Source organism: Zingiber officinale, chromosome 3B (genome assembly GCF_018446385.1).
Source record: "Zingiber officinale cultivar Zhangliang chromosome 3B, Zo_v1.1, whole genome shotgun sequence".
Lineage (NCBI taxonomy): Eukaryota > Viridiplantae > Streptophyta > Magnoliopsida > Zingiberales > Zingiberaceae > Zingiber > Zingiber officinale.
This window is the reverse complement of record NC_055991.1, coordinates 131,340,804-131,363,743: the sequence shown is the minus strand read 5'-3', so window position 1 is coordinate 131,363,743 and position 22,940 is coordinate 131,340,804. Positions and strand designations below refer to the sequence as shown.

Here is a 22,940-nt window from a genome sequence, read left to right as displayed (position 1 = left end):
CCCGACTCCCATCGGGGCGCCCTTTGGCCGTCAGTTAAACACCGATCGGCCATCCGGTCGGTCAGCCACCCTTCTCCGGTCGCCCGATCGGTCTGACCTTCTCTCAAGCGTCCGGTCGGCCGATCGGTCCGACCTTCTCTTAAGCGTCTGGTCAGTCCATCCTTTTCCGATGGACCACCTGGACCTTTGACTTCCACGTGGTGTTGACTTCCCCGAACGGGGGTCCCCTGTTCTTACCGCCGGATCATTCGTAAATAACGTTCATGAACAAGATTCGTGAACATTGTTCACAAATCTTGTTCATTAATAAAACTCTAATCAATATATTAAATAAATAAATAAATAAATAAATAAATAAGTTTGAATTATCAAACTCAATAACTAATTAAATAAGTAAAAATTTTAAATAATCAAACAAACTTAAATTAAGAGCTCGATAATATTTAAACGAATCAAGTTCGAATCAAGCTCAAGTCAAGATTGAATTGAGAGTATCTAAATAAATCAAGTCACACTAAGCTTCAAATAAACTCAAGCTCATAAAAGTTAAACCCAAGTCAAGTTTGAACAATCATTTTAAAGACTTGATTCATTTTAAGTTCGTTTCAACTTAACTCGATTATCTTATCAAACAACTTTAAATACATTAAACCTCAACTCGACTAAACTTGTTTACATCCCTATACAGAATTATCGAGTTCATATCTACAAGATTTATCATTGATTAATTCATCACTATTGATCAATAAATACATCTAGACACAAAATATAATGTTTTATAAAGCACAAGTGAATAGTTGTGTGCTTTCATTTAATTTATAATTTTTAAATTTTATAATTCTTAGTCTAATAAGCCCCTCATTTATGCGAAAATTTCAAGTTGATTCAATTTGATGTATAGTTAAATCGGGCATACAGCACATCAATTGGGTTTTCATTTAAAAAATAGATTTTTTTTTTTAAATAAAAATATAAATACTCCCGCCATCATGCAAACTTGAATGGCCTCCACTCATGCCATCCACGCTGTAAACTACAATATCAAATTATTCAATAAGATTAAATATTTTTGAAAAATAAAATTATTCAAGATTAATTAAAATAGATTTGAATGGTTGTGCTAAATTTAAAATAAAAATGGTAAGTATTGCACTAAACTAATTAATTAACTAAAAATAAGGGTAAATAACAAGTACTTGAGTACAAAACTTCGAAGGGTATTTTTGCAAAAGCGATGACGATAAAGTTTTCAATGGCTCCTGCCGACTGCTGTCGTCATAATCCACCGACCGCGCCTCGCCGCCAATGGCGGTGGGTGGAGGGCGGTGATCGATCAACTTTCCGGCGTATTTTCAGTACTTGCGTGCCACTATTTCTGCTTTTATTTCTTTTTCTTTTTCTCTGCCGTGGAATTCAATAGAATAGTTAATAAAGTGGAGTTGTAAGCCACTCGCTTTTGAGCTTTTCCCGTTCTGTTTTCAGCCGACCATTAAAGCTGGATTAAATGGGAGGAATCCCTCTCGCTCCCGACCTTTCCCGTCTCCTCCGATCTTACTTCGAGTATCTGTGGATCGGATCGTGATACTACTGATATAAACACAAAAAGAAGAAAAGGCCCTAACATGATTGATCTATCGAGGTGAGTTCGCTTTCTTCTGAACTTGTTGATCTTTGGATTTATTTATGCATTCGGAGGATTTTTTTTTTAATATTAAGGGTCTTTTGTACCTCGTTTCTTCTTCTTCTTCACCGAATTTCCTAATATTTTGTTCCTTTGTTATCTCGTTAAGAGAAATTAATGCTGTCATGACCATGCAAAGTGAACTTTGAAGCTAGTTAATCATTGAAGTTATTCTTTGTCGGTTAACAACGCATGAAATGTAGTCAAGCATAAGGATCATTTGGATGCTGCTTCGGCCTTTGGTAGTCTTTCTAATTTGGATGCTGCTTCAGTAAACAATACACAATAGTTAGTGAAAGTCCAGAAGGCCAGCTGACATGACGGTCAAAGTCAAGGAAGGTGTAACCCTGAAAGCCAGCGCAGTCAATCTTCGAGGCCAAGTGGTTGATCGGCCCAATGGTCCGACTGGCCCAATGGTCCGGTTGGACCATTCGGCCAAGAAGTTATCCGACTGGACCAACGGGCCAGTCGGACACTAGGCCTCTCAATATGGATGAAAATATCAAAACGAGTCAGTATTCTCCAGAGCCTAGATTTCTTTAAGATAAGTACAATTAAATAACTCGGTCGAGCAGTTCAGCCGATCGGAACTACAATCCGATCGGATAGAAGAGACGCTCGGTTTGATTGAACTCTTTTGTTGAAATTGATAAGCCAGATCAGGAATGAATCCCTGACGACATTCTATATGCCTGATCGGCCAAACGAGTGCCGATTGGATCATGGGAAAACTTTGTCGACTTTGCAAGGTAAGCAAATTGTGGGTCCCTAGTCCAACGATTTCATATTCCTTTTTGACATTTTTTTCCATGAACGACAAACTTTGTCGAGCAGTTCAGCTGATCGAAACTACTATCCGATCGGGCAGAAGGGACGCCTAGTTTGATTTGACTCTTATTGAAACCGATAAGCGGATGAGTCCCCTACGACATTCTATATGTCTGATCGGCCAAGCGAGTGCGGATTGGATCATGGGAAAACTTTGTGGCTTGCCAGGTAAGCAAGTTGTGGGTCCCCTAGTCCGACGACCTCATATTCCTTTTTGGCGTTTGTGTCATGAATGGCAATGAATATTCTATATGTGAGTTATACATTAGAAGCTTCCTCTCTATCACACGCAGAGATTGCAGGTCCATTTCGAGAAAAGTGTCAAAGCATCTTTATAATATGTCCTTTTCTAGAAACGCTTTGAGATTAATGTACAAGCAAACAATAACACTATAAAAAGGGGTCTCCATCTACCGGTGCAGGTATGCTCACGTTACGCGAAACTACGCAATTTCCATTGTTCATACTACGGCTCATCATCTTTTACCGACTTGAGTGTTGGAGGGCCTATGCTAGGATCCCTTTAGACCTAACTATGGTTCGGAACCGACGTTCGACAGTTCCTGACAGGTCGACTCTTAACCTTAACTGCCCAAAACAGTTACGGTTTACGGTTCGGAACCGTCGATTCACAGTTCGCCATGGTTCGCCACGGTTCAAGATTATTATATTAAAAAAATTAAAAATTATTTTAAAAAAGGGCTTGCACTTATTTAAGTTGTCTACTTATCCCTTTAGGGTATAGGGGAATTAAAGCCCACGTAGTTCCTTTATATTTTTACCTTTTTACATTGTCACTCACTTTCATTTCCCGTTCTTGTTGTATTCGTTTCTTCAGTATCAAAATCTTCAACTTCCATCATCTGAAAGTTACATTCCTTGGATTTTTTTCTCGGCTCTGGTCCAATTGTCCAGTAATGCTTGGGCTTCCAATGAGCCGGGAGACAAAGTTGATCGTCGTTCATCTAATATGTTGCCGTCAGCACTGAACGTCTACTTCATAGCAATAGTTGACAGTAGACAAGCTAAACTTTCTTTGGCGATCACGGAAAGGACGGGAAAGTTTTGAGCCTTCCGTGGCCACCACTTTAAGATGTCGAAATTTTTGTTATCCGCTTCATTAAAATCAAAAGAAGTCGTAAAATAATTCTCAAGTTCCTGTGTGGAACTTGAGGATTCTCGTGGATGCTTCATCCGTTCTTTTAATAAAAGTTGTGCTTTTGTAAGTTTTAAATTACTACTGGTAGTTTGTTGTATTTCAAAAATATTAATTTGTGTTCCATATTTTATATAATATTGATTATAAATATCATATAAATAAATTCTAACATTATATATAATATTAACTGGATCAGGAGAAGAAAAATCTTTAATTGGAATTAAAGTGTCATAATATAAATTTAACATTTCTGGTAAATTTTTAATTTAAATCTCGGATCTAAAGCAAATGCAATTAAATAAATTTCAGGAATAAAATAAAAATAGTTTTCCTATTTAGTTTTCATAACTAAGATGCAAGAAGATAAAGATTCATTATTAATATGTTCATTTAAAACTAATACTATATTAGAAAAAATTTCTAAAACTAATTGAGCAGTCGGATAATAAAACTGGAAAGTTGTTCGATTGCATCATTAAATACTTTTAAAATTTCACAAATACTATTACAAATATTCCATTGTTGTAAAAATAAATATATAATAGTATTAGTATTTTGTACAAAAAAAAAAATGAACATAATAATTATTTATATTGAAATGAATTTTGTAATAATTGGTATGTTGAATTTCAACGTGTTGGTACATCACGTGGAAATTTTTTAGGTCTCATTCCATTAGTTTTACAAAATCTACCTCATTGTTTCATTATAGATGGATAAGACTATAAATAAGAAATTGCAATTCTAATTGGTTTAATATAATTTTCTAAAATTTTTAATCCATCTTGAACACATAAATTTAAAATATGACATGCACAACGAATATGAGAAATAAACCACCAATAATAAGTTGACAAATAAATTTTAGATCATCTATACAAGTGGTATTAGAACTAGTATTATCTAATGATATTAAAAATATTTTATGAGTTAATCCATATTCTGCTAAAATTAAACATAATAATTGTGTGATGTTATGAGCATTATGTGATTCATCAAAAACTCTATAAGCTAACAATCTTTTTTAGAAGTTTCAAGAGTTATTGATCCAATGGCATGTTACACCCATATACGAATGTGTTTCTCCAAATATCGGAACATAAAGAAACTTTATTATCTAATTTACTAAATTCATCAATTAAATTTTTTTTTCTTTGTTTTACTAATTTTTAATTGTACAAATAAGTGTAGTCCTAGGAACACGTTTAAGAGATTCTTTACAAAAATCTTCAAATGTGCATTTAGATCCAAAACTAAAAGAAAGATGCTCTACGGAAATAAATTTAGCTAATAATTCTTTTAATTTATTATCAGAATATAAAAATAAACCAGAATCAGTACTACCGCTAGTTAAAGAAAATCTTGATAATTGTGTTTAAGAACAGTTGAGTCCATATTCCGTCGAGTGCTTCGTTTCTACATGTCATTTCAACGACCCATAGCTGTCGCCGGCTTGAAATTTGTAGGAAACATTGCAGTGCTTACATTTTGCACGCATTTCTCCCGACGGAAGAGTGACCTTCTCAAAATATTTTGTGAAAATAGAAGACTTTAGAGGAGGAATTTTCTGAACCTTAGAAGTAATTGCATCGGTTTTTCCTTGTTTTTTGGGTGTCAGATTCGAAAGGTGCTCGATCTCATCATCGGTGGATTGAATATTGGGGTCCTCCTCCCGCGGATTCACTATTTCCTTTCCCTTCCGAGCTTGAGATGATGCATCTCCACTGCCTCCTTTCATTGTAATTGAAAATTGGAAACGAAAGTGCGTAGAAATGAAGACGAAAATGAATAGAGAATATGAAGTTGAGATTAAGAGTAGAGAAGATGTGTGTGAAAATGCTGAAATGAGCTCTCTATTTATAGAGTTTGGATAGTAACATACACTAAATCATAGTCATTGATCAAAAAACGGTCAAATGATCTTAAGTGTTGAAAAAAATACCCAAAAAAATCCCCCACTCTAGGAACCGCCGGTTCCAACGGTTAGGAACTTGTCAGGCCAGTTCCGGTTCAGCCCGGTGAACTAGGTCAACGGGCAACCGGCCCGTTGACCCGGTTACGAGCCTGGGCCGGGTCAGGTCTAGACCCCTTCCCTGGCCTGGTCACTAACGCTCCTCTTGATACGCAAGAGTGCTTCGAAGTTATCTTTGGGCAGCGAGGAGTCTTCATTTCGTCAAATCTGAGCCATGTATCCAGCCTTCTTCCTCCACCAATTAGTTTGGTTTGGACTTGGAGGGCCAATTAAAGTCGTAGACAGTACAACTACGCTTCAATATAACCTGCGACGATAAACCTACAGATTCAAGCAATTGCAACATTACAATACACTATGAAACATAAACGTAAACAATTGAAGGAAACTTCACTAAGACAATCCATCAAAACACTTTAGAAAGTTTGGTGTATTGGTGTGTCTTTGAGTGCTTATGAAAGTAATAGCTTCTAGTTCTCTGTTGACCTCTACCTAGAAATTGGAGACAACAACAAAGAATTTATTAAAAAAATTACTTGCTAGGAATGCCAGAATTATGAACACTTGCATATTCACAAAATGAATAACAATAATATCAACCAGAACACGGGCAATTGTATCCAGAACAAATGCAAGAATCAGCAAAAGAAAACAGCAAAATGGATCCAAACACACCCATACCTACATTTATGAATTGGTAAGTCTGAGTATGTTTGAATGTTTGGGTTTTGTCCAACACTAACACCGTGACACCTTTGGATCACCACTGATAAAGGCTAGTTAGACTGACTTGATGAGCTAGACAACAGTCTGTATATCAAAGTGACTGTCCATATGCCTTAATTATCACAATATTAATCTAGCAATATGCAATCCTTGTTAAGATAACTAACATGCAATATATAGCGTATCTTGTACTAAACCACCATGATATCAATCAATTATCATTTTGACCTTCAAGCATGACCATAACAATAATAAAAGAACAAGAACAAGACTGAAATGATATTGGCATGCTCAGGGACAGATCTTTTGATTTCATAGCCAGACGAATTGAAGTGACTGAAGGGGAGCCTTGGCGTAACGGTAAAATTGTTCCTTTGCGACCTAAAGGTCACGGGTTGGAATCCTTGAAACAGCCTCTTGCAAAAAACAGGGTAAGACTATGTACAATGGATCCTTCCCTAGGACCCGTGGTGGGAGCTTCGTGCACCGGATTGTCTTTTTTTTTTTACAAGTTGAAGTGATTGAATCTCTGATCGTGAGTGGTAAAGAGACATAAAAAAAACTTCTCTTAACATGATTAAAAGTGACTTAAATGCATTGGATATTACTGGCGATAAGATTGTATGTAAAGCACACAAATATGCTCCATGTGGTTGGTCTCAAAAGTTTCAAACACAACTTCCTGTTGCTGTATTATATTTCTAACGTAACATGAAATTTTGTATTTATTATCATTTCTTAAATATTTTGATTTCAAGAATTTCTTTGACAGTGATGCTTATCAACTTTTCTTCCTTGCTACCAGCTTGTTAGAGAAGCTAGAAGGAGAAGATATGGAAACCAAGAGAAAGGAAATTAAATTGCATTTTGCAAAATCATTGATTCTGTGCATTCGGACAATAGGCCGAGTTTTTCATTATCATCTTCTTATGTCTATTGTGGTGTTTTTCTTGCTTGTATTTTATTGGTCATTTCCTTCTCTGTTTACCTTTTTGGTTTCTTCTTCTCCTGTCATTGTCTGCACTACACTTCTACTTGGGCTCCTCTTGAGCTACGGAGAACTTAACATACCTGAAATTGAGGAAGAGCATATTTGGGATGATGGTTGTATGGACATTGTGAGCTCTACAAATTACCTATGTGTCCAGGAGACAGAGAACCTATCAATTGGGAACCATGTGGATAGTAATGAGGATGAACTTCATTTGAGGGAGACAGAGATTCAAGAAGAAAAGGATATTGTAGACGTGGATAATTTTCAAACAACAAAAACCTATGAAGAAAACAAGAAGCCTGATGCTCTTATGATCAAAATTTCATCAGGTGAGGAAGTCAAACAAGAGAGTCATGTTTTGGAGGATGTTTTGAACCAAGAACTTCAAGGTCAGTGTTTTTATTCATACAGAAATCTTTGTGTTGATGAGGTAGGTGGTGTAACAGAAATGGGCAAAAATGCAATACCTTTTTGTATTGCAAATTTACAAGAAACCGAGAATTCTAATTTGGAGATTCATAAGCCTGCCTTGGACCATCATTTTGACTCTCCTCTAGGATTGCCTTTGCAGTCTGTTGAAGATCATCATGCTCCTTTGGATGGTGAATCAGATGGGACAGAGAGTTGCTCTCCTGATGTTCCTCTGGATGACATCATTCCAATGCTTGATGAACTCCACACTATTCTAAATTCTGATCTTCCTGAGCATACTTCTATTGCCAAGTTAGATGCAATATCTGAACAGACACTGGCGGATCATGAAACTGACAATAATATTATTTCTGAAAAAGATGGTGAAGCACAAGAGGCCAAAGATGATGGTAGTGATGCTGCAGGGAAATGGACAGAAGGTGATCAGAAGAGTGTGATGGATCTTGGGTCTTCTGAATTGGAAAGGGATCGTAGGTTAGAAAGTTTAATAGCAAAGCGAAGAGCAAGGAAGAATCTTACCTTTAGGATGGAAAGAAATCTTATTGACTTGGTTGAGAATGACTCTTTGCTTCGCATAAATGAGCTATCACACTTTCGCATCCAAGTCCCCTCAAGAAGGAATCCCTTCAATATGTTGAATGACTCGAGGGAAACTATGGATTTTCCTCCAGTTCCAGGTTCGGCTCCATCATTGCTACCAGGAAAAAGTCTTTTCGATGTTTTCTATGACCAGCAAGATCAAGACAGCAGTCTCGATGTTCGAAATTGTGATTGGGATTTTGTGCCTCCTTCACACCATGAGACCTTGTTTAGGAGTGACACCTTCGGCTTTGGAAGGAGGCACTTTCAGCAAGAGAGATATAATTCCAGGTTAAAACCTTATTTTACTTCAGAGAGGGATCTGGAGGGAAATTCTACTTTCAACAGACAATTCAGTGAAAAGAGCCAAGCAAAAGTGATTGATATTTCAGATTCAGATACAGTTTCTTCAGCCATTGGTCAGGAGAATCAGAGAGATTTAGAGAAACTGGATGTGAGTAGAAAAGTTGAATCGTCATCTCTTGCTAAACAGGATACTGAAGCAGAGGATCATGAAACTCCTTATGAGGCAGAACCAGAAGATACTGAAGAAGGGAAGTGTGAACATCTAATCAAGGATGGATATGACTACAAAATTGCAGAGCCTATCTATGATTCTAGTCCACCAGCCAGTGGAAACTCTCTTTATAAAGAATCAGCATTTGATGAAGCTTTGCAAGATTCAGGTATGATTTTTTATTATCAGTTGCATGTGTTTTGGTTGATTCATAATGATGAATATGTGTGTCTGTGAGATGCAGGTCAACTTGGTGATGCTGATTCTTCACTAGAGTTTAACATGAGAATGGATTCCGTAAAAGTATCTAGTCCAAGGGCATTGGAAATTGCAGTTGCCTCCGAAAAAGTATCTAGTCCAAGGGCATTGGAAATTGCAGTTGCCTCCGAAACTGCAGACTTTATATCAAGTAGTGCAAACATTGAAGAGTCAGGATCTATCAGTATGGAGCCTTCAACATCTTCCTGGACTTCTGTATCTAATGATGAAAAAGTGAGAACAAAGGAGTTTGATGACATTAACCAATATGATGATGCCAAAATTGGTAAGTCAGCTACTCAAGAAGATTCCAGTGATCTGGCCTCTTCTGTGATACAGGAGATGCAAACGGCGCAGTGTGTCAATGACCCAAATGAGCTTCATCAGATCCATGTGGATGTGAGCTGTGGAATGGAAGGCCGCGATATGGCCGAGATATTCTTGTCTGATGGTTCAGTTTCATCTGAATTTCAGAAAGGGTTGCCATCGCCGTTTGTTCATGTCGATGTTGATGAATGTCAAAGCAGCATATTGGACTTATCTTCAATCTCTGAAGAGAATCAAGAACATTTGGAACAAAAAATAGATAACCTGAGTTGCACAGATGTTTTAAGTTCAAGCAGAGAACTGTCTTCTGATCATCGAGTAGAACTGATGGTTCATAAGGATGACTGGTATGAAGATATTATTTCTGATTCGAAAAGTTCTTTTGAGCATGACTTCAGTTTGTCCAAAGACAGATCTAGTCTGATTGTTGGTACTTTAGATAACCAATTCTCCAAAGACAGCTTCGGTATGCCACAAGAGGTGGATTCAGAAATCAACCAAACTGAAATTGTAGGAGCACATATTTTGTCTCCACTTGGTTCTGAAGGTAACAATGAAGAGACTGTTTACAATCCTACGATTCATTTTTTGGAGACCATCTTGGTTAGAGGAGTTGATTCAGAGTCTAGTCAGCTATCTGAAGAGGACATCAGACCCAGTGTTTTGGAGTTAGACATTGACAATCCCTCAGCAGCCGAACTTCTTCAGTCAAGTGAAATAGGTACAACTCAGCAAACTGTGTCCCAATCTATGACAGATTCAGAACTTACAGTCATTGAAGCAAGATCGATTGAGGAAATCCACTCATATGTTAAGAAATTTAGTGAAGAAAGTCCAAATAAGCATGTACCACAATTTACAACTGACTCAAAGCTTCCAGTCATTGAAGAAGCAAGAAGATCAAATGAAGAAAGCCTAAGAAAACGAATATATCAAACTATAGAAGAGTCAGAGTTTTCAGTTGTTGAAGCGAGAACTGATGAAGGTATCCACTTATATTTTGAGCAAAGTGGTGAAGAAAGAGAAAGCAAACCTATACATCATGATGATGGATCTCAATACTTATTCAGTAATGTCGATATGGATACAAAATTGAGGAAATCTGACTTGCATGTTGTTGAAGCCAAGTCAATTGAAGATATAGATATGGCTTATATCCAGCTTTCTCACATTACGAGCAAGGAATACCTAGAAGCAATCAAAACTGGGGTTCTCGAAGTGTGTGCCTCCGATGACATTAGTTTGGATTTAAAGAAACATTTTTCTGCTCAAACTGGCTCAAGCATAGAAACAGGAAATGTTGGTGAAAAAAATCAAGAGAAGATTAAGTATTGAGTGAGATTGCTGACTCGACCAGAAGAAACAGAAGAAACAATAGAAATTTCTGTGTGATGTTCAAGTGCAAGTTCTAGCTAGCGATTCTGATATCCTTTAAGCAAGCAATATTAAGATTAAGGTTCTGATTTTCTTCTCTTTTTCTTTCTCAAGATAGTTTTTTTATTATGATTTTAATTTATTTTTACCAAACGACCCATTTTAATTTTCAGGTAATATCTCAGGCACAGTGATCACATAGTTTTTTGGAGGTGGTCTTTGCGTTTGGGATTATAATGCAAATGTTTCCTTTATGGATTAAATTCATTAGGGGTGTCATATTTTCTTCTGATTCATTTTTTTTTTTGACTAGAAATTCACGGTTAAGTGGATTTTACATGTATTATTTTTTACTCGTCGAAGACTGGCATGAGAATATAAATTCTACAGAGGAGCCTTTATAGGATTTCCTATGGACTTAGGTTAGATCAGACACAGTGATCTCAATCATCAAGGGCTGCTTCATCATCAACAGCCGAGATCAAATCTGTCTCGAATGGTTAACAAAGGCTCCTCCACGGGAAATCTTATGGAGAGCTTCTTCATTAAAAAAAAAGGTAGATCTGCTACGTAATATTTGATTGTGTTTAATGTTTGTTCAAGTCGCATAATGCAGATTTATCTGGTGTGGGATATCATATTTGCTTGATATTGTATTTTCACACGCGTCCACTAATCATGTTAGTTAGTCAGTGAATGTACCTCCTAAAGTCTGTATAAGTTCGTGTTGAACTTATAACATAACTTGGTCCTTCCACTGCTCTTGAGAATGGTATGAAATTGGTGTCCTAATAACTTTGTAGCTGGTTTCTGTATGACTTGCTTTACTCAAAAAAGATATTGAGTTCTAAGTATCAGATCCCAACTCAAACAAGGGTTATTGACTGGCTTCTAATGCAGTAAGATAAGGATACATGCCAATGTGGTTTATTCTTTGGGTTTTAAAAGGGCTTTATTAATGAATGCAACATTGTTGCAAACATTACTAGGAGCAGATGAAATAACAGGAAGTTGAATTGTATTTGTTGACTCTTTCTACTTTTCTGAAACACATGACAAATGACATGTGGAAGCCTAAGATTGCACATGTATGAAAATGCTAAGATCTAATTTAAATTAGCTGCTGTAAAGACTCCTCAATTTCTTTAGTACAAAAAAGAAAGAATGTCTACAACAAAAAGAGGAGAGCAGCAAAGTTTATACAAATTTCAGATAGGTTAATTAGGCTTAGAAATTGTTCATAATACACCATCAAATCTATACAAACCTCACTACAAAATTATTGAAAGAGAAGAGAATTAATCACATTCTTCTTTCATGATCAATTCTTCTCCTTGTTCTGGCTTGGATTTGACTTGCTGGGTGGCAGCTTCCTCAGGCTCGCATTGACTTCCACCACTGGATGCTTCAGCGCACCATGAACCCCTCCCAAGTTCACTGTGGCTCCTTCCCACACAGTCTGCACCAGCTTCCTTGACCTAATTCCGGCCTCCAGTTCCCTTGGAGATGGTGAAGGGAAACCTACAAAGAAAGGGAGCAGCAGCAGCAGGGCACAGAAGGTGGCTACAGATTTGGCTGCCATGACTGAGTTGGCATGGTGAGTACTGCGTGGATTGCTGGTTTATATAAGATTTCTCAGTGTGGGCTTGGTGCAGCTTCCTTGCAAGGAGCTTGCAACAAGGTGGTGTTTTAGGTGCAGAATTTACAGTTCATGAGATGGATTAAAATAATAAAACTTTGAATGGAAAAGACATGGCATGTGAGGAGAGGGGATTAAGGCAATGTGTAGATTAGATTTAGATGCATGATCAAGTGCTACTACAGCTTCTTTCTACATCAAATCTTTGATTGGTTATAGGCCACAGCTTTTTCACGAGCATCTTGCTTTCTTCACATGATTAGGCTGAGTTGTGGAGAAGACAGTGATGCATTTCTTTTTCTTTTTCCCCCTATTATTCTCAATGTAACAACATTGTGCTCTAGTTTAACCAAGTGGTAAATAAACAATTCATGCCTTCAAAATTGGAGAATTTAGAGCATAGAGTTTTGGATCCTATGAACGCGTTGATTAAGATAATTGAGATAAATTAAAGTTAATTATGAGGATAGCTTTATTCAAGGTACTTTAGGGAATTCATTATATAAACTTAAGGTTTTGGCATTTGGAAGAAGTGGTTGGTTGTCATGTGATGCTTATTTGACTAATCCTATTCTTAGACTCCTTCACACCACTACAACAAGGTGGTTTATTAATTAATATGAGCCCTATTCATGTGGTGAAGGGTTGGAGATTTGGGCCACTTTCCACAATAAAAACACGAGTTCAAGATTCTCTTTTGGATGAGAGGGACCAAATAAAGCATTGCAAAATCTGGATTTAGATTTGAATTTGGTGGTTGTGGGTGATCAAGTGACTATCACATGTTGTGAGAAATGATGCATGATTAGATGCCAATGATTTTAATTAAACCCTGAGTATCAAGCCAACTCCTCCACCTTGAATGATCCCAATGTGTCATATAAATGCCACATCAAAAGTATAAATATCTATTATTCTCTCCACTATCAAAAAAAAAAAAAAAAAAAAAAAAACATGTCTATAACTTTTTTTTTTTAAGATCCTATATTATAAATTAATCACATATCTTTATTCATTATTTTTTCATTTAATATCTCTATATACTTTTCATTTAATATTTTAATTAATTATGATCTTTAATTTAACTTAATTTATTTATAATTAATATATTAATTAATATATGATTTTTAATTTAATTTATACTTTTTATTTAATATTTAATTAACTTATGAATAATTTAATCATAGTCATTTGTGTATATTTTTTTAACTTATTGAATGTGTTTATTTTTAAAATAAGAATTTGCTAATAATTTTATTGAAAATTTATGTTTATATAAAAGAGAGAAGGAGTGCAACTTTAATCATTATTAATAATTTTATTTTAAAAAAAAATCACTTTAAAGTTGCTTTTGAAATGGCCAAATATGTATCTATGCTTGATCATTAATGACTCCATTTCTAAGAAAAAAAAATAGATTTAAGTTTTTATTAATGTTCTTAAAAAATCTCAAATCTTAAGATATCTTCAATGTAAAGTTTGTGGAAGCTCTACAGAATCAAAAAAGTTGAATAAAAAAATTTAAATCAGTGTAAAGGTGAGATTTGAGGTTTATAGTTTAGGAGCAATATTGAAAATTCAAAACTACTCTTTTATCTTGAAATTATGTAACATGCGTGAATTTGTGCAACTACATGTTATAAATTAGACAAAAAAAATCTCATTTAGAGTTCTAACCATTAGAGATGTTTTAATAAAATTTCATAATATTGATGTAGCATATTAGAAGCATAAAAAAAAGCTCATTTAGAGCTCTAACTAATGGAGATGCCCTCTCCAATGCAAGGTTTATGAGAAATTTGTAAAATTTAAAAAGCTAAATTAAAAAATCTTGAACAATTGTAAAGGTGAGGTTTGAGGTTTATAGTTTAAGAGCGGTAGTAAAAACTCAAATCTACTCTTTTGTCTCGAAATTGATGCAATATGCATGAAACGACGTAACTCATGTTATGATTGGATCATTAAAAAAATTTATTTAGAGCTCTAATTATTGGAGATGTTTGAATAAACTTTTATACGGTTGATGTGACATATTGAGATCATAAAAAAAAATCATTTAGAGTTCTCATTATTAGAGATGCCCTAAAAACTTCAAACCTAATCTCTATGACAAGCTTTTTTTATTAAACTTTTAAAATTTTATAAACCTCTTAAAAACCTTATATTTTGGAGATACCCTTAGTTATATCGGTTTGACCCACTCGATTAGACTAAAAAGTACCCAACAATATGACTCATATGGCTAGGTGTGTAGCTTTAGAGATAGGATTCAGGAGAGGTAAGCACATGGCAGCCATCTACTTGAAAGGTTATGACAAATAATTCTCACTTGTACAAAACAACATCCACTTTTTAGAAAGAAAGAAAAAAAGAAACATTCAGTTTACTTTTTTGACTAGGGAAAAGTCACTCGGCTTTACATGAACATGATGAACATGATTGGCGTTCAGCTTGTAAATGGCAGCGTGGGATTTTATGATATATAATTGTCTGCATTTTTTTTGGCCTAATGTGGATCTGGTCTCATGGTCAATGCAATATCAAAAAGAATCACAGTTAAAAGAGAGCTCCAGCGTAAGAAAAGTTGTAAATTATAAATGTCTTGACATTATAAATGATTTGCAAACATACTATTGTTAATGATGCAACGATCGCTCTCTCAGAGCGATTATTTCAATGCAAAAGCTAAATACAAAATTAGGATGTTGCAGTAAACTGGAACGAGAGTTCATTCAAAGAATCAACCAATTCTGCAAACACGATCTGCAAATAGTAGCATTTGTTTGAAACCCAAAATTGCATCATAGTAGTCGGCGATTGTCCGCAGGTGTAACACAGGCCATTACATCAAATTCTCAAGCTTTGCTGAACTTCTAAGTGCAAGTGCAATATATTCTGCGCATCCATATCCACCTAAACAAAAGTCATGGCTGATAAACATCTGGCAACCGGAGGCCCACACTGGCCGCAGATTTTCGCAATACCCTCTTCATCTCATCAGTTCGATCTACGGCTATGTTGTATGAAAAGAGTAACTCCTGAAAGATCATTACTTCCAAAATTAGATTGTGTTTCCCAAGCATTTTAAGAAAGAGTAGGACTAAGGGTTTATTTGAAATAAAAATTTAGCAGAAAGATGAAAAATAAAAAAAAAATTATATGGACTAAAACGAAGGCAAAATACTAAAACTGAAAAAACTAAACCATTAATAAGCATGAACATGCCAGCATTATCTTTTGTAAAGTTAGTTTCCGACATATCCACCTAGCAAGTCAAGTATATAAACAAAAAAGACTTTGAATAATTTAATTTGACTGTTTCGATGTAGAAAAATGCTTCCACTTCAGAGGAGACATAAGACCTAACCTTATGATGATGCACACTATTTAGAAGGAATGTGTAGTTGTGAGCTAGCTTGATTTTACTTTCAATAGCAGCCTGATCAGACAATGAAGCGTTTTTTCGAAACTCATCAGTGATGTAATCTCTGAAGTGTTTTTTGCTGCCAGAATCACCAATATTCTTCTTAACAGCTTTGAGAAGATCACGGTACACCTTTGCAGCCCTCATGGTCTCAGATCCCATATTCTACACCCAGTAGAGCTAAAGTTAGCAAACAAAAATGGAGTCTGAAGTTAAAAATTGGTATATGGTTCTTTTAGTAACTCGCTGTTTTACACCAAACGAGCTTGATAATATAATATGAACAGACTTTCTAGTTATGTACAAAGTGCAGAAGATTCCAAACACAAATTCTGCGAAGCGACAGCATAAAATGAAAAATGCCTCGATCATCTTCACAGTAAGGGAAGATTGATAATCCATGGTCTTATGTGCAGCAACGAAATACTAAAATGAACTTTAGTACCATTGTCAATTCCCAAATGCAAAACACAATCCTTTAGCAATGTTCCGTGGCAAATTCTAACAAAAAGTTTACTAAAGGTGCCAAAGTGTTACCACGGCAGTATTCTTGATAAAATAACTGAACACATCTAATCCAGATTAATAGCAATGCATAATAACTCCAAAGTGGAAAGTGAAGATTTACAGTACCAAAATCTATATAGAGAAATGAGCCTGACCACAAACAATTCTAACGCATTGTTGATCTAGGAAAACAATCCCATAGCATCTAATGCATATCATCAAAGTGGCGCTGATGATGAGGGGGTGGTTTTTGGTGTGAGTGGAGAAGGTGGCCATGCCCTAGGAGTAGAGAACAAAGAACCTGAGTTGGTGTTTGTCGAGGGTCAATTGAGAGACGAGGCAGAGGCTGATGCTGTAGAGTAAAATGCAGTCTTGAGTCTCAACTAACTGAGAGGAGAAATAGAAGATTGAGGTACTGAGAAAATAAGCAGTGTCTAGCGCAATACAAGAGATTTCTACGGCATAGAGCTTCTTTGAATCACCGACAATTGATCTATGCTCAAACTACTATCTTGGATTGCTGGATGTACTTAACGCGAACCCGTCAGACGAACTCAACAAAGCCAGAAAGCAAGTGACGCCGAGTTCATTCCTACTCAACTACGAAGCGTTTCGTTTTCCACCGTAAAGCAAATCACCATCGAATGGTTCTGTATGAATTTACAGATATCTAAAAGAAAACAGGATGGAAAAAAAAAACACAATTTTGCGAAAAATCAAATCTTGGAGGCCATAGAACCACATCCGAGAGCTACGCACCCTCGAATCCGGCGTAAACACGAACGATTCGCTCCCGATCTCCTCCAACGAGGACTGCATCCATCTCGAGCCAGACTCCCTTGGCCGGCTTCGGCAATAAGCATGCGAGAAAGCAATAAAGAAGAGAAAAAGTTGGGAAACGAGAAGTACCAATTGATGAAGAGAGAGATCGCCGTAGGTTGTCGCCTTGTTGGGAGGCGAGAACGAGGCGGCGGCGGCGGCAGGGCAAACGGGCAGAGCTGCGTCGACGAATGCTTTGGGTATTATTTTGACATTACGGTTTTGAGAGCAAAATTCCTCAATCCCTAAATCCCCTACGTTTCAATTTTGTCTAAAAGTACCTCATACTTTGACATTCCTTTGTTTGATACATTCCTCAATATTTTTGAAGGGGGCTCATCTAAGTACCAACTCAACTATAGCCGGGGGCAAAAAAAAAAAAAAATCTCCAACATTAGAAAATTAAGGAATTTAATGAAAATTATGCACTGATACTCTCTGAGTTGTTCTTTCGAGTACTTCTTTATGCCTAAGTTACTCACATTCAATGAATCAATAAAACTATAAACATATTTTACAACTTTTATTATCACCAAATGCATATTGCAATCCCCAATAAATCCTTTCCAGATTTCACCAATCCAACGGATCCATTACACAAAACAGACAAACTTCACTGGATCCATCTACAGCTTCAGTGGAAAGCATCTGTGAGACAGCAGCAACTTACCACAAGATGTTCCCACCTGATTATCAAACAAATAGTTTCTACAACACTGAGGAATACTCTAGAGATCTAGGGAACACAATTGCCACTGTTAGAAAGTAACTCGACGTACATTAATAGGACGGTGTGTTCCAGAAACTGGAGAGGATTGTAGAATTAAAGTTCAAGAGAATGAACCCAGGCCAATCACAAAGCACTACAAACACTATTACTTCCAAGCACAATGATATATAGCACAAGTTAACAAAGCAAAAGGTTCTTCGAGAAGCCCCCTAAACTAAGGATCTGCCGAGGTGCACATTGCTGGTAATGGCAGAAATGCAACATTTCAAGTGAACATGTGAAGATGAAGTACCGCAATCTACAAGGAGCAATCATCTGTAATTGAAAATGAGAACAATGCAGCTTTTTCTCCCTTGAAAAATGCCTATACTGTAGTTTCCAGCTTCCTTTATCGACTTCATATGAAAGGAACTAGTATATGTAACTCAAGAAGATGCATTCGACAAGAGTATGAGATATCTCACCAGCGTACCAATTTCACATCAATATTTGAAGAACAAAGAGCATAAAGTATAGACCAACGATTGATGGGTCAATTTCTCCTACCAAGTGCTTGGCATAAAAGAATTATTTGGACGTGTCAATTTCTTTAACTTGATCTTCATTAATGGTTCTTCGCAACCTTCTCAACCAGATGTCATAATCAATGGGATAAGGGGTTCTACATAGTGTGTCCACATAATCAGCAAAAGCTTTTAGCACTGCTGAGATGTCCCCAAGCTTCTGCTGTATGATCCTTTTTGACAGAGTCATCTCCCTCCATTGAAGTCCCGCTTCAACAGAATCCAACTCTGGGAATTCACCACCACATGAAAAGTATAGTAGGTAGATAAGACTCTCTGCGTCAGATGAGGCACATAGTTTTCCTTCTTGTAGAGCATGTGTTGAGGAAAAGGAAAGATTCATTGGGGGACGATCCCTATCTTCAACAACAGCATGACCCCACCCATTCAAACAAAAGAAAGGATGCATACCGCCATTGTTTACAAGGATCACATTCTCTGGGCAGATGTTGCCATGCCTTATTCCAGCTGATGATGCAATTGCAAGAGCAGATAAGCAATCATGGCAACATCTGAGAGCTTCTTCAGGGCCAAACAAACCATTTTTTTTCAAACTAGAAACAGTCTCACCCACAGGAGAAGTTACTAGGATTGGAGTACCACACCAAGGATGCCCACAAGTACCACCAGAACCTCGTCTATTACACTGGTCAGAGTGAATCATTCTTCCAGATGCAATGATTTGAGGAAGATACTGGCTAGCTAAACCTTTTTGTTTCATTATAGTCAATACTTTAGTTTGTCTTTGAACCTGGTACCATAGGTCCATATCCTCCCAAGCAAATTCTAAATTAGAAGAAATGGACCCAACATAAAGCATAAGTTTCTCTCCTGGTTCTTCTACAGGAGTGACAATATAGATTTCAACATCATTATCAAATATTACTTCAATTGTCTCAAAACCCTTCTCACTGCCTGAATCATCAATCCATATAATTGACCCTTTCTCCAGCTTCAATCTTTCTCCAGGATTAAGCTTTATGGATTTGTCCTTGAATTCCACAATTTCAGGGGAATGACTTTGCTTCTGGAAACGGAACAAGCCAGTATCATTAACATGTGTATCAACTAAATGTCTTTCAGTTCTGCGATTCTGTACACGAGAACTATGTTCTGTCGCCAAATCCTCGAGCAGATGTTTTGGCATACCACAAAACTGAACCAGACAATGGAAGATTGAGAGAAGAGCCTGTAGAGTTCCAACATCACCCCAGTTGGCATTCCCAAGCTTGTTCCATATATGGTCAATAGTTGAAACTGAGACTTTGGCATGTTTCTCAATCCATTTGACAGCACATTTATAGACATCATTACCATCAAAATGTAACTTACTAACATCACCTTCAACTTTTACTACTCCACCATATTGTGAATCGACAAGAAGCACAAATACACAGTTAGCATTATGAGCCATGGTAGTTGATTTGCTAAGGGTTCTAGCTAACATCACTCGAAGAGCAAAGAAAAGTGCTTCTCCAAGAATAGATGAAGAAGGCCGCTGATCATTCTGCACAGACATACCAACGTCAGGCCTCAGTAGTGTTAATTGAATAATTTGATCCCATTTCCCATGGTAGTTCGTACTACTTCTCAGCAAAATTGCTGTTGCACAAATACCTTCAAGCTTGCCTCTAGCAATAGCTTTTTCAGCAGGATAAAATTTTGAGCTTGTACTGTGTATACAGGCCACTGATAAAGGCACAGGTTCATCATAACCCCAAAAAGTTTCCCACAATCCCTTCACACTAGCATGTAAGAAATCTTCAATCGCAAGATGGGCCGTCGCTTCCACTGCATCAGAGGTTGATGCATATAGAGCACTAGGCATTCGTATCAACTGTTGAAATGAAACACCTTCAAGTGCATAATCAAAATTCTGTAATTGTGCAAATTTGAAAGGAACATCAAAAGTAGGTTTCCTGAATTCTGATTCCTCAGATATTCCTGAAAGCCAATCTTCAAGGTTTGCTGTCAAAATTTCACTATCCACAAACTTCCGAAGAAAATCTTTACATCTGGAAGATGACGAACTATGTCGGCGAACTCTTGATGAAGCACTAGACTTTTTCCGTCCAGACCCAACTGAATTATTATCTTGGTCTGGAGACCAAACTAGCAATAATAAATTGTTAGAAAATGCATAATCAATGTAATGAATGAAGGAAAAAAATAAAATCTATGCTAAACGGAGCAATTTGCCAGAATTCTTTTAGTTAGTATTGTCTGAGTATCACTGAGTGAAAGGGAGCATTGGCGCAACAATAAAATTGCTACTGTGTAACCTAGAGGTCACGAGTTCGAGTCTCGAAAACAATCTCTTGCAAAGCAAGGTAAGGATGCATACAATAGACCCTTCTCCGGACCCCACATTGGTGGGAGCTTCAAGCACTGGGCTACCCTTTTTTTGAGCATCACTAAGTCAATGTATGGAAGCCAAGTTCGAAGGAAAGCCATGCTATTTTCTAAGTCACTCCGAAGGGAATATAAAGAATTTTGCACTACATTGAAGGGTATGAGGAATAACTTCATTTGAATGTATGCATTTGAATAAATGTATCTTTCTTTTACACAAACTATGTTGGACTGTAATTGATTGGAGATCGATATCAAGATAATGAACTTATGTTGTCAACCACTTAGTAACATAGAAGGGTAAGAAACAGTGTATTGTTTACCACTTTGCAAAAAGTTGAATATAGAACTTAACAGCTTGTGGCATTGTGTATAACCTGATATATATAATGATCAATAGGCTTTACAATAGAAATCCTACACACCTAACAATGTAGCTTTCTGGAGATAGAAAAATAGAAATACAAATTTATCAATCCAACTTTGTTCTCATGTTTACTATAGATCAAGCTACTTATATTTATACATTACTCCCCAAAGCTTCCCAGTTTCCAAATCTCTGATAAAGCCCACTTCAATTCTGTACAAGCTCCTACGGTTCACACTTTTTATCCAGTTTGTTGTTGAGATAGAACGCATATATATTCTTCTTAATTCTATTAATGTATCACACACCATATTATTATTATTATTATTCTAAAAACAGTGTTAATCAAGCCTTGAAATTTTGTGGCCAATTTCAGGTAATTAAATAAAACCTACGGTAGATATTTTCAACACCCATTTCATTCTTCTTCCTATTTATGTTATTATCTTGTGATTTTTGGTCATTACTAAAGACTAACTTTAAGTCTTGTTGGCTAAACGGGATTATCGTTATTGACCAGTAACTTCTGCACGAAAAGGGTGCCACCCACCTATGTAGGCTTGGAATGGCTAGAATTATCATAAGCATAGTGAATTAGGAAGAAAGAAAAGGAAGTTACTTTGATGTGGCACAAAAAATGTAAAATTATAGTGAAAAAAACCGTTAACTACTAATCCCTGTAAAAACTGCCCACACTATTCAATTTAATCCCCAATTCAGTCGCGTAATCTACAAATTTTCATCTACAAGTGCAGTAGAAGCATGTGGATCTAACAAAACCTACGATTTGCTGAGTTGTAAATACAAGAACTGAACTAAAATCGTTCTCTAACCTTCCATTTAAGAGTAATACTTATCAGAAAAGGTGTGGCGACTAGGGCTTCATCTGCAGCAGAATGGAGGAGGAGAAGGAGAGCATCCCTCGTTGTCCTCACCACCAAAGCAACAGTCAAGTAGCAGTTGTTCTTCCTCTTCTTCTAAGAAGCCACGCTCTCCTCCTCCTCCTCCTCCAACTCTCTCTCTCTCTCTCTGTAGCTCCTTGGCTCGTCGTTGTTTACTTGTTTTTGTTTACTTCTGATTAATTCTATAATTTTTTTAAAAAAATAATAATAATCCTACGAACCTTTGGCATAGTCTATTAATGCTACTCAACTCGTACCTGTCTTCTAATTGAACTTTAACTGTGGGACCTGAATTGGTTGGTCACGAGTCCGAATTTGTTCCCACACCCGAGTCACTAGTACCTGCATATCTGGAATCGGGATGTATATGACCCACATTCTTCTCCAATTACATTAGCTGGTACACGATTGGTGTTGTTAGTCTGTGGCGTTTATAGTAGAAAATTAGTTACATCCGACGTCCAGGCGCTCCGGGTGACCCATACTCAGACCCACGAATCAGTGTCAAAACGAACACTGTTATGTCGACAAAAGGATAGTCAAAGCTGTCCGTAAAAAGAAGGCCTTCTCATCTTTCCCTTTCTCTATTTTTGAATAAAAAAGGGAAAGCAATATTTTAACATGCGATATCATGATTTATAGACCACGACAGAGGTACTACTAATTATTGTTTTTATATTATTTTCCCTGCATTTAGTGAAAGGTGAGGGGCTTGTTTTGAGCAATTGGAAGTGGCATTGATTGAAATGGCCAATTAATTCCCACTGAATTCAATGAAAATTAACGGTGC

The 22,940-nt window shown here is 36.6% G+C and overlaps 3 protein-coding genes across 9 annotated transcripts; 1 reads left to right on the top strand and 2 right to left on the bottom strand.

The window, feature by feature from the left end:
- Positions 1-1,270: 1,270 nt before the first annotated feature.
- On the top strand, positions 1,271-11,248 carry LOC121967777. Of its 4 annotated transcripts, none has more exons than XM_042518213.1 (5): positions 1,271-1,355; positions 1,483-1,639; positions 7,139-9,057; positions 9,133-10,929; positions 11,021-11,248. In XM_042518213.1, exons 2-4 carry the CDS (start codon positions 1,623-1,625, stop codon positions 10,806-10,808), a joined length of 3,612 nt encoding a protein of 1,203 aa, XP_042374147.1. In that variant the 5' UTR covers positions 1,271-1,355; positions 1,483-1,622; the 3' UTR covers positions 10,809-10,929; positions 11,021-11,248. The 4 variants fall into 4 exon arrangements, with proteins under 4 accessions (XP_042374147.1, XP_042374150.1, XP_042374148.1 ...); XM_042518216.1 differs by having other exon boundaries at positions 1,278-1,639; positions 9,133-9,215; positions 9,261-10,929; XM_042518214.1 differs by having other exon boundaries at positions 1,278-1,639; positions 7,172-9,057.
- Positions 11,249-15,061: 3,813 nt separating this feature from the next.
- Positions 15,062-17,507, bottom strand: LOC121967775. Of its 3 annotated transcripts, none has more exons than XM_042518209.1 (4): positions 17,327-17,507; positions 17,177-17,264; positions 15,854-16,075; positions 15,062-15,524 (listed from the first exon to the last, which is right to left on the bottom strand). In XM_042518209.1, exons 2-4 carry the CDS (start codon positions 17,234-17,236, stop codon positions 15,411-15,413), a joined length of 396 nt encoding a protein of 131 aa, XP_042374143.1. In that variant the 5' UTR covers positions 17,237-17,264; positions 17,327-17,507; the 3' UTR covers positions 15,062-15,410. The 3 variants fall into 3 exon arrangements, with proteins under 3 accessions (XP_042374143.1, XP_042374142.1, XP_042374144.1); XM_042518208.1 differs by having other exon boundaries at positions 17,177-17,255; XM_042518210.1 differs by lacking the exon at positions 17,177-17,264 and having other exon boundaries at positions 17,327-17,498.
- A 217-nt stretch (positions 17,508-17,724) lies between these two features.
- On the bottom strand, positions 17,725-22,307 carry LOC121967774. 2 transcript variants are annotated; one of them, XM_042518207.1, is made up of 2 exons: positions 22,082-22,307; positions 17,725-20,629 (listed from the first exon to the last, which is right to left on the bottom strand). In XM_042518207.1, the coding sequence occupies exons 1-2, from the start codon at positions 22,086-22,088 to the stop codon at positions 18,534-18,536; spliced, it is 2,103 nt and encodes a 700-aa protein (XP_042374141.1). In that variant the 5' UTR covers positions 22,089-22,307; the 3' UTR covers positions 17,725-18,533. The 2 variants fall into 2 exon arrangements, with proteins under 2 accessions (XP_042374141.1, XP_042374140.1); XM_042518206.1 differs by having other exon boundaries at positions 17,725-20,641; positions 22,082-22,304.
- Positions 22,308-22,940: the final 633 nt, after the last annotated feature.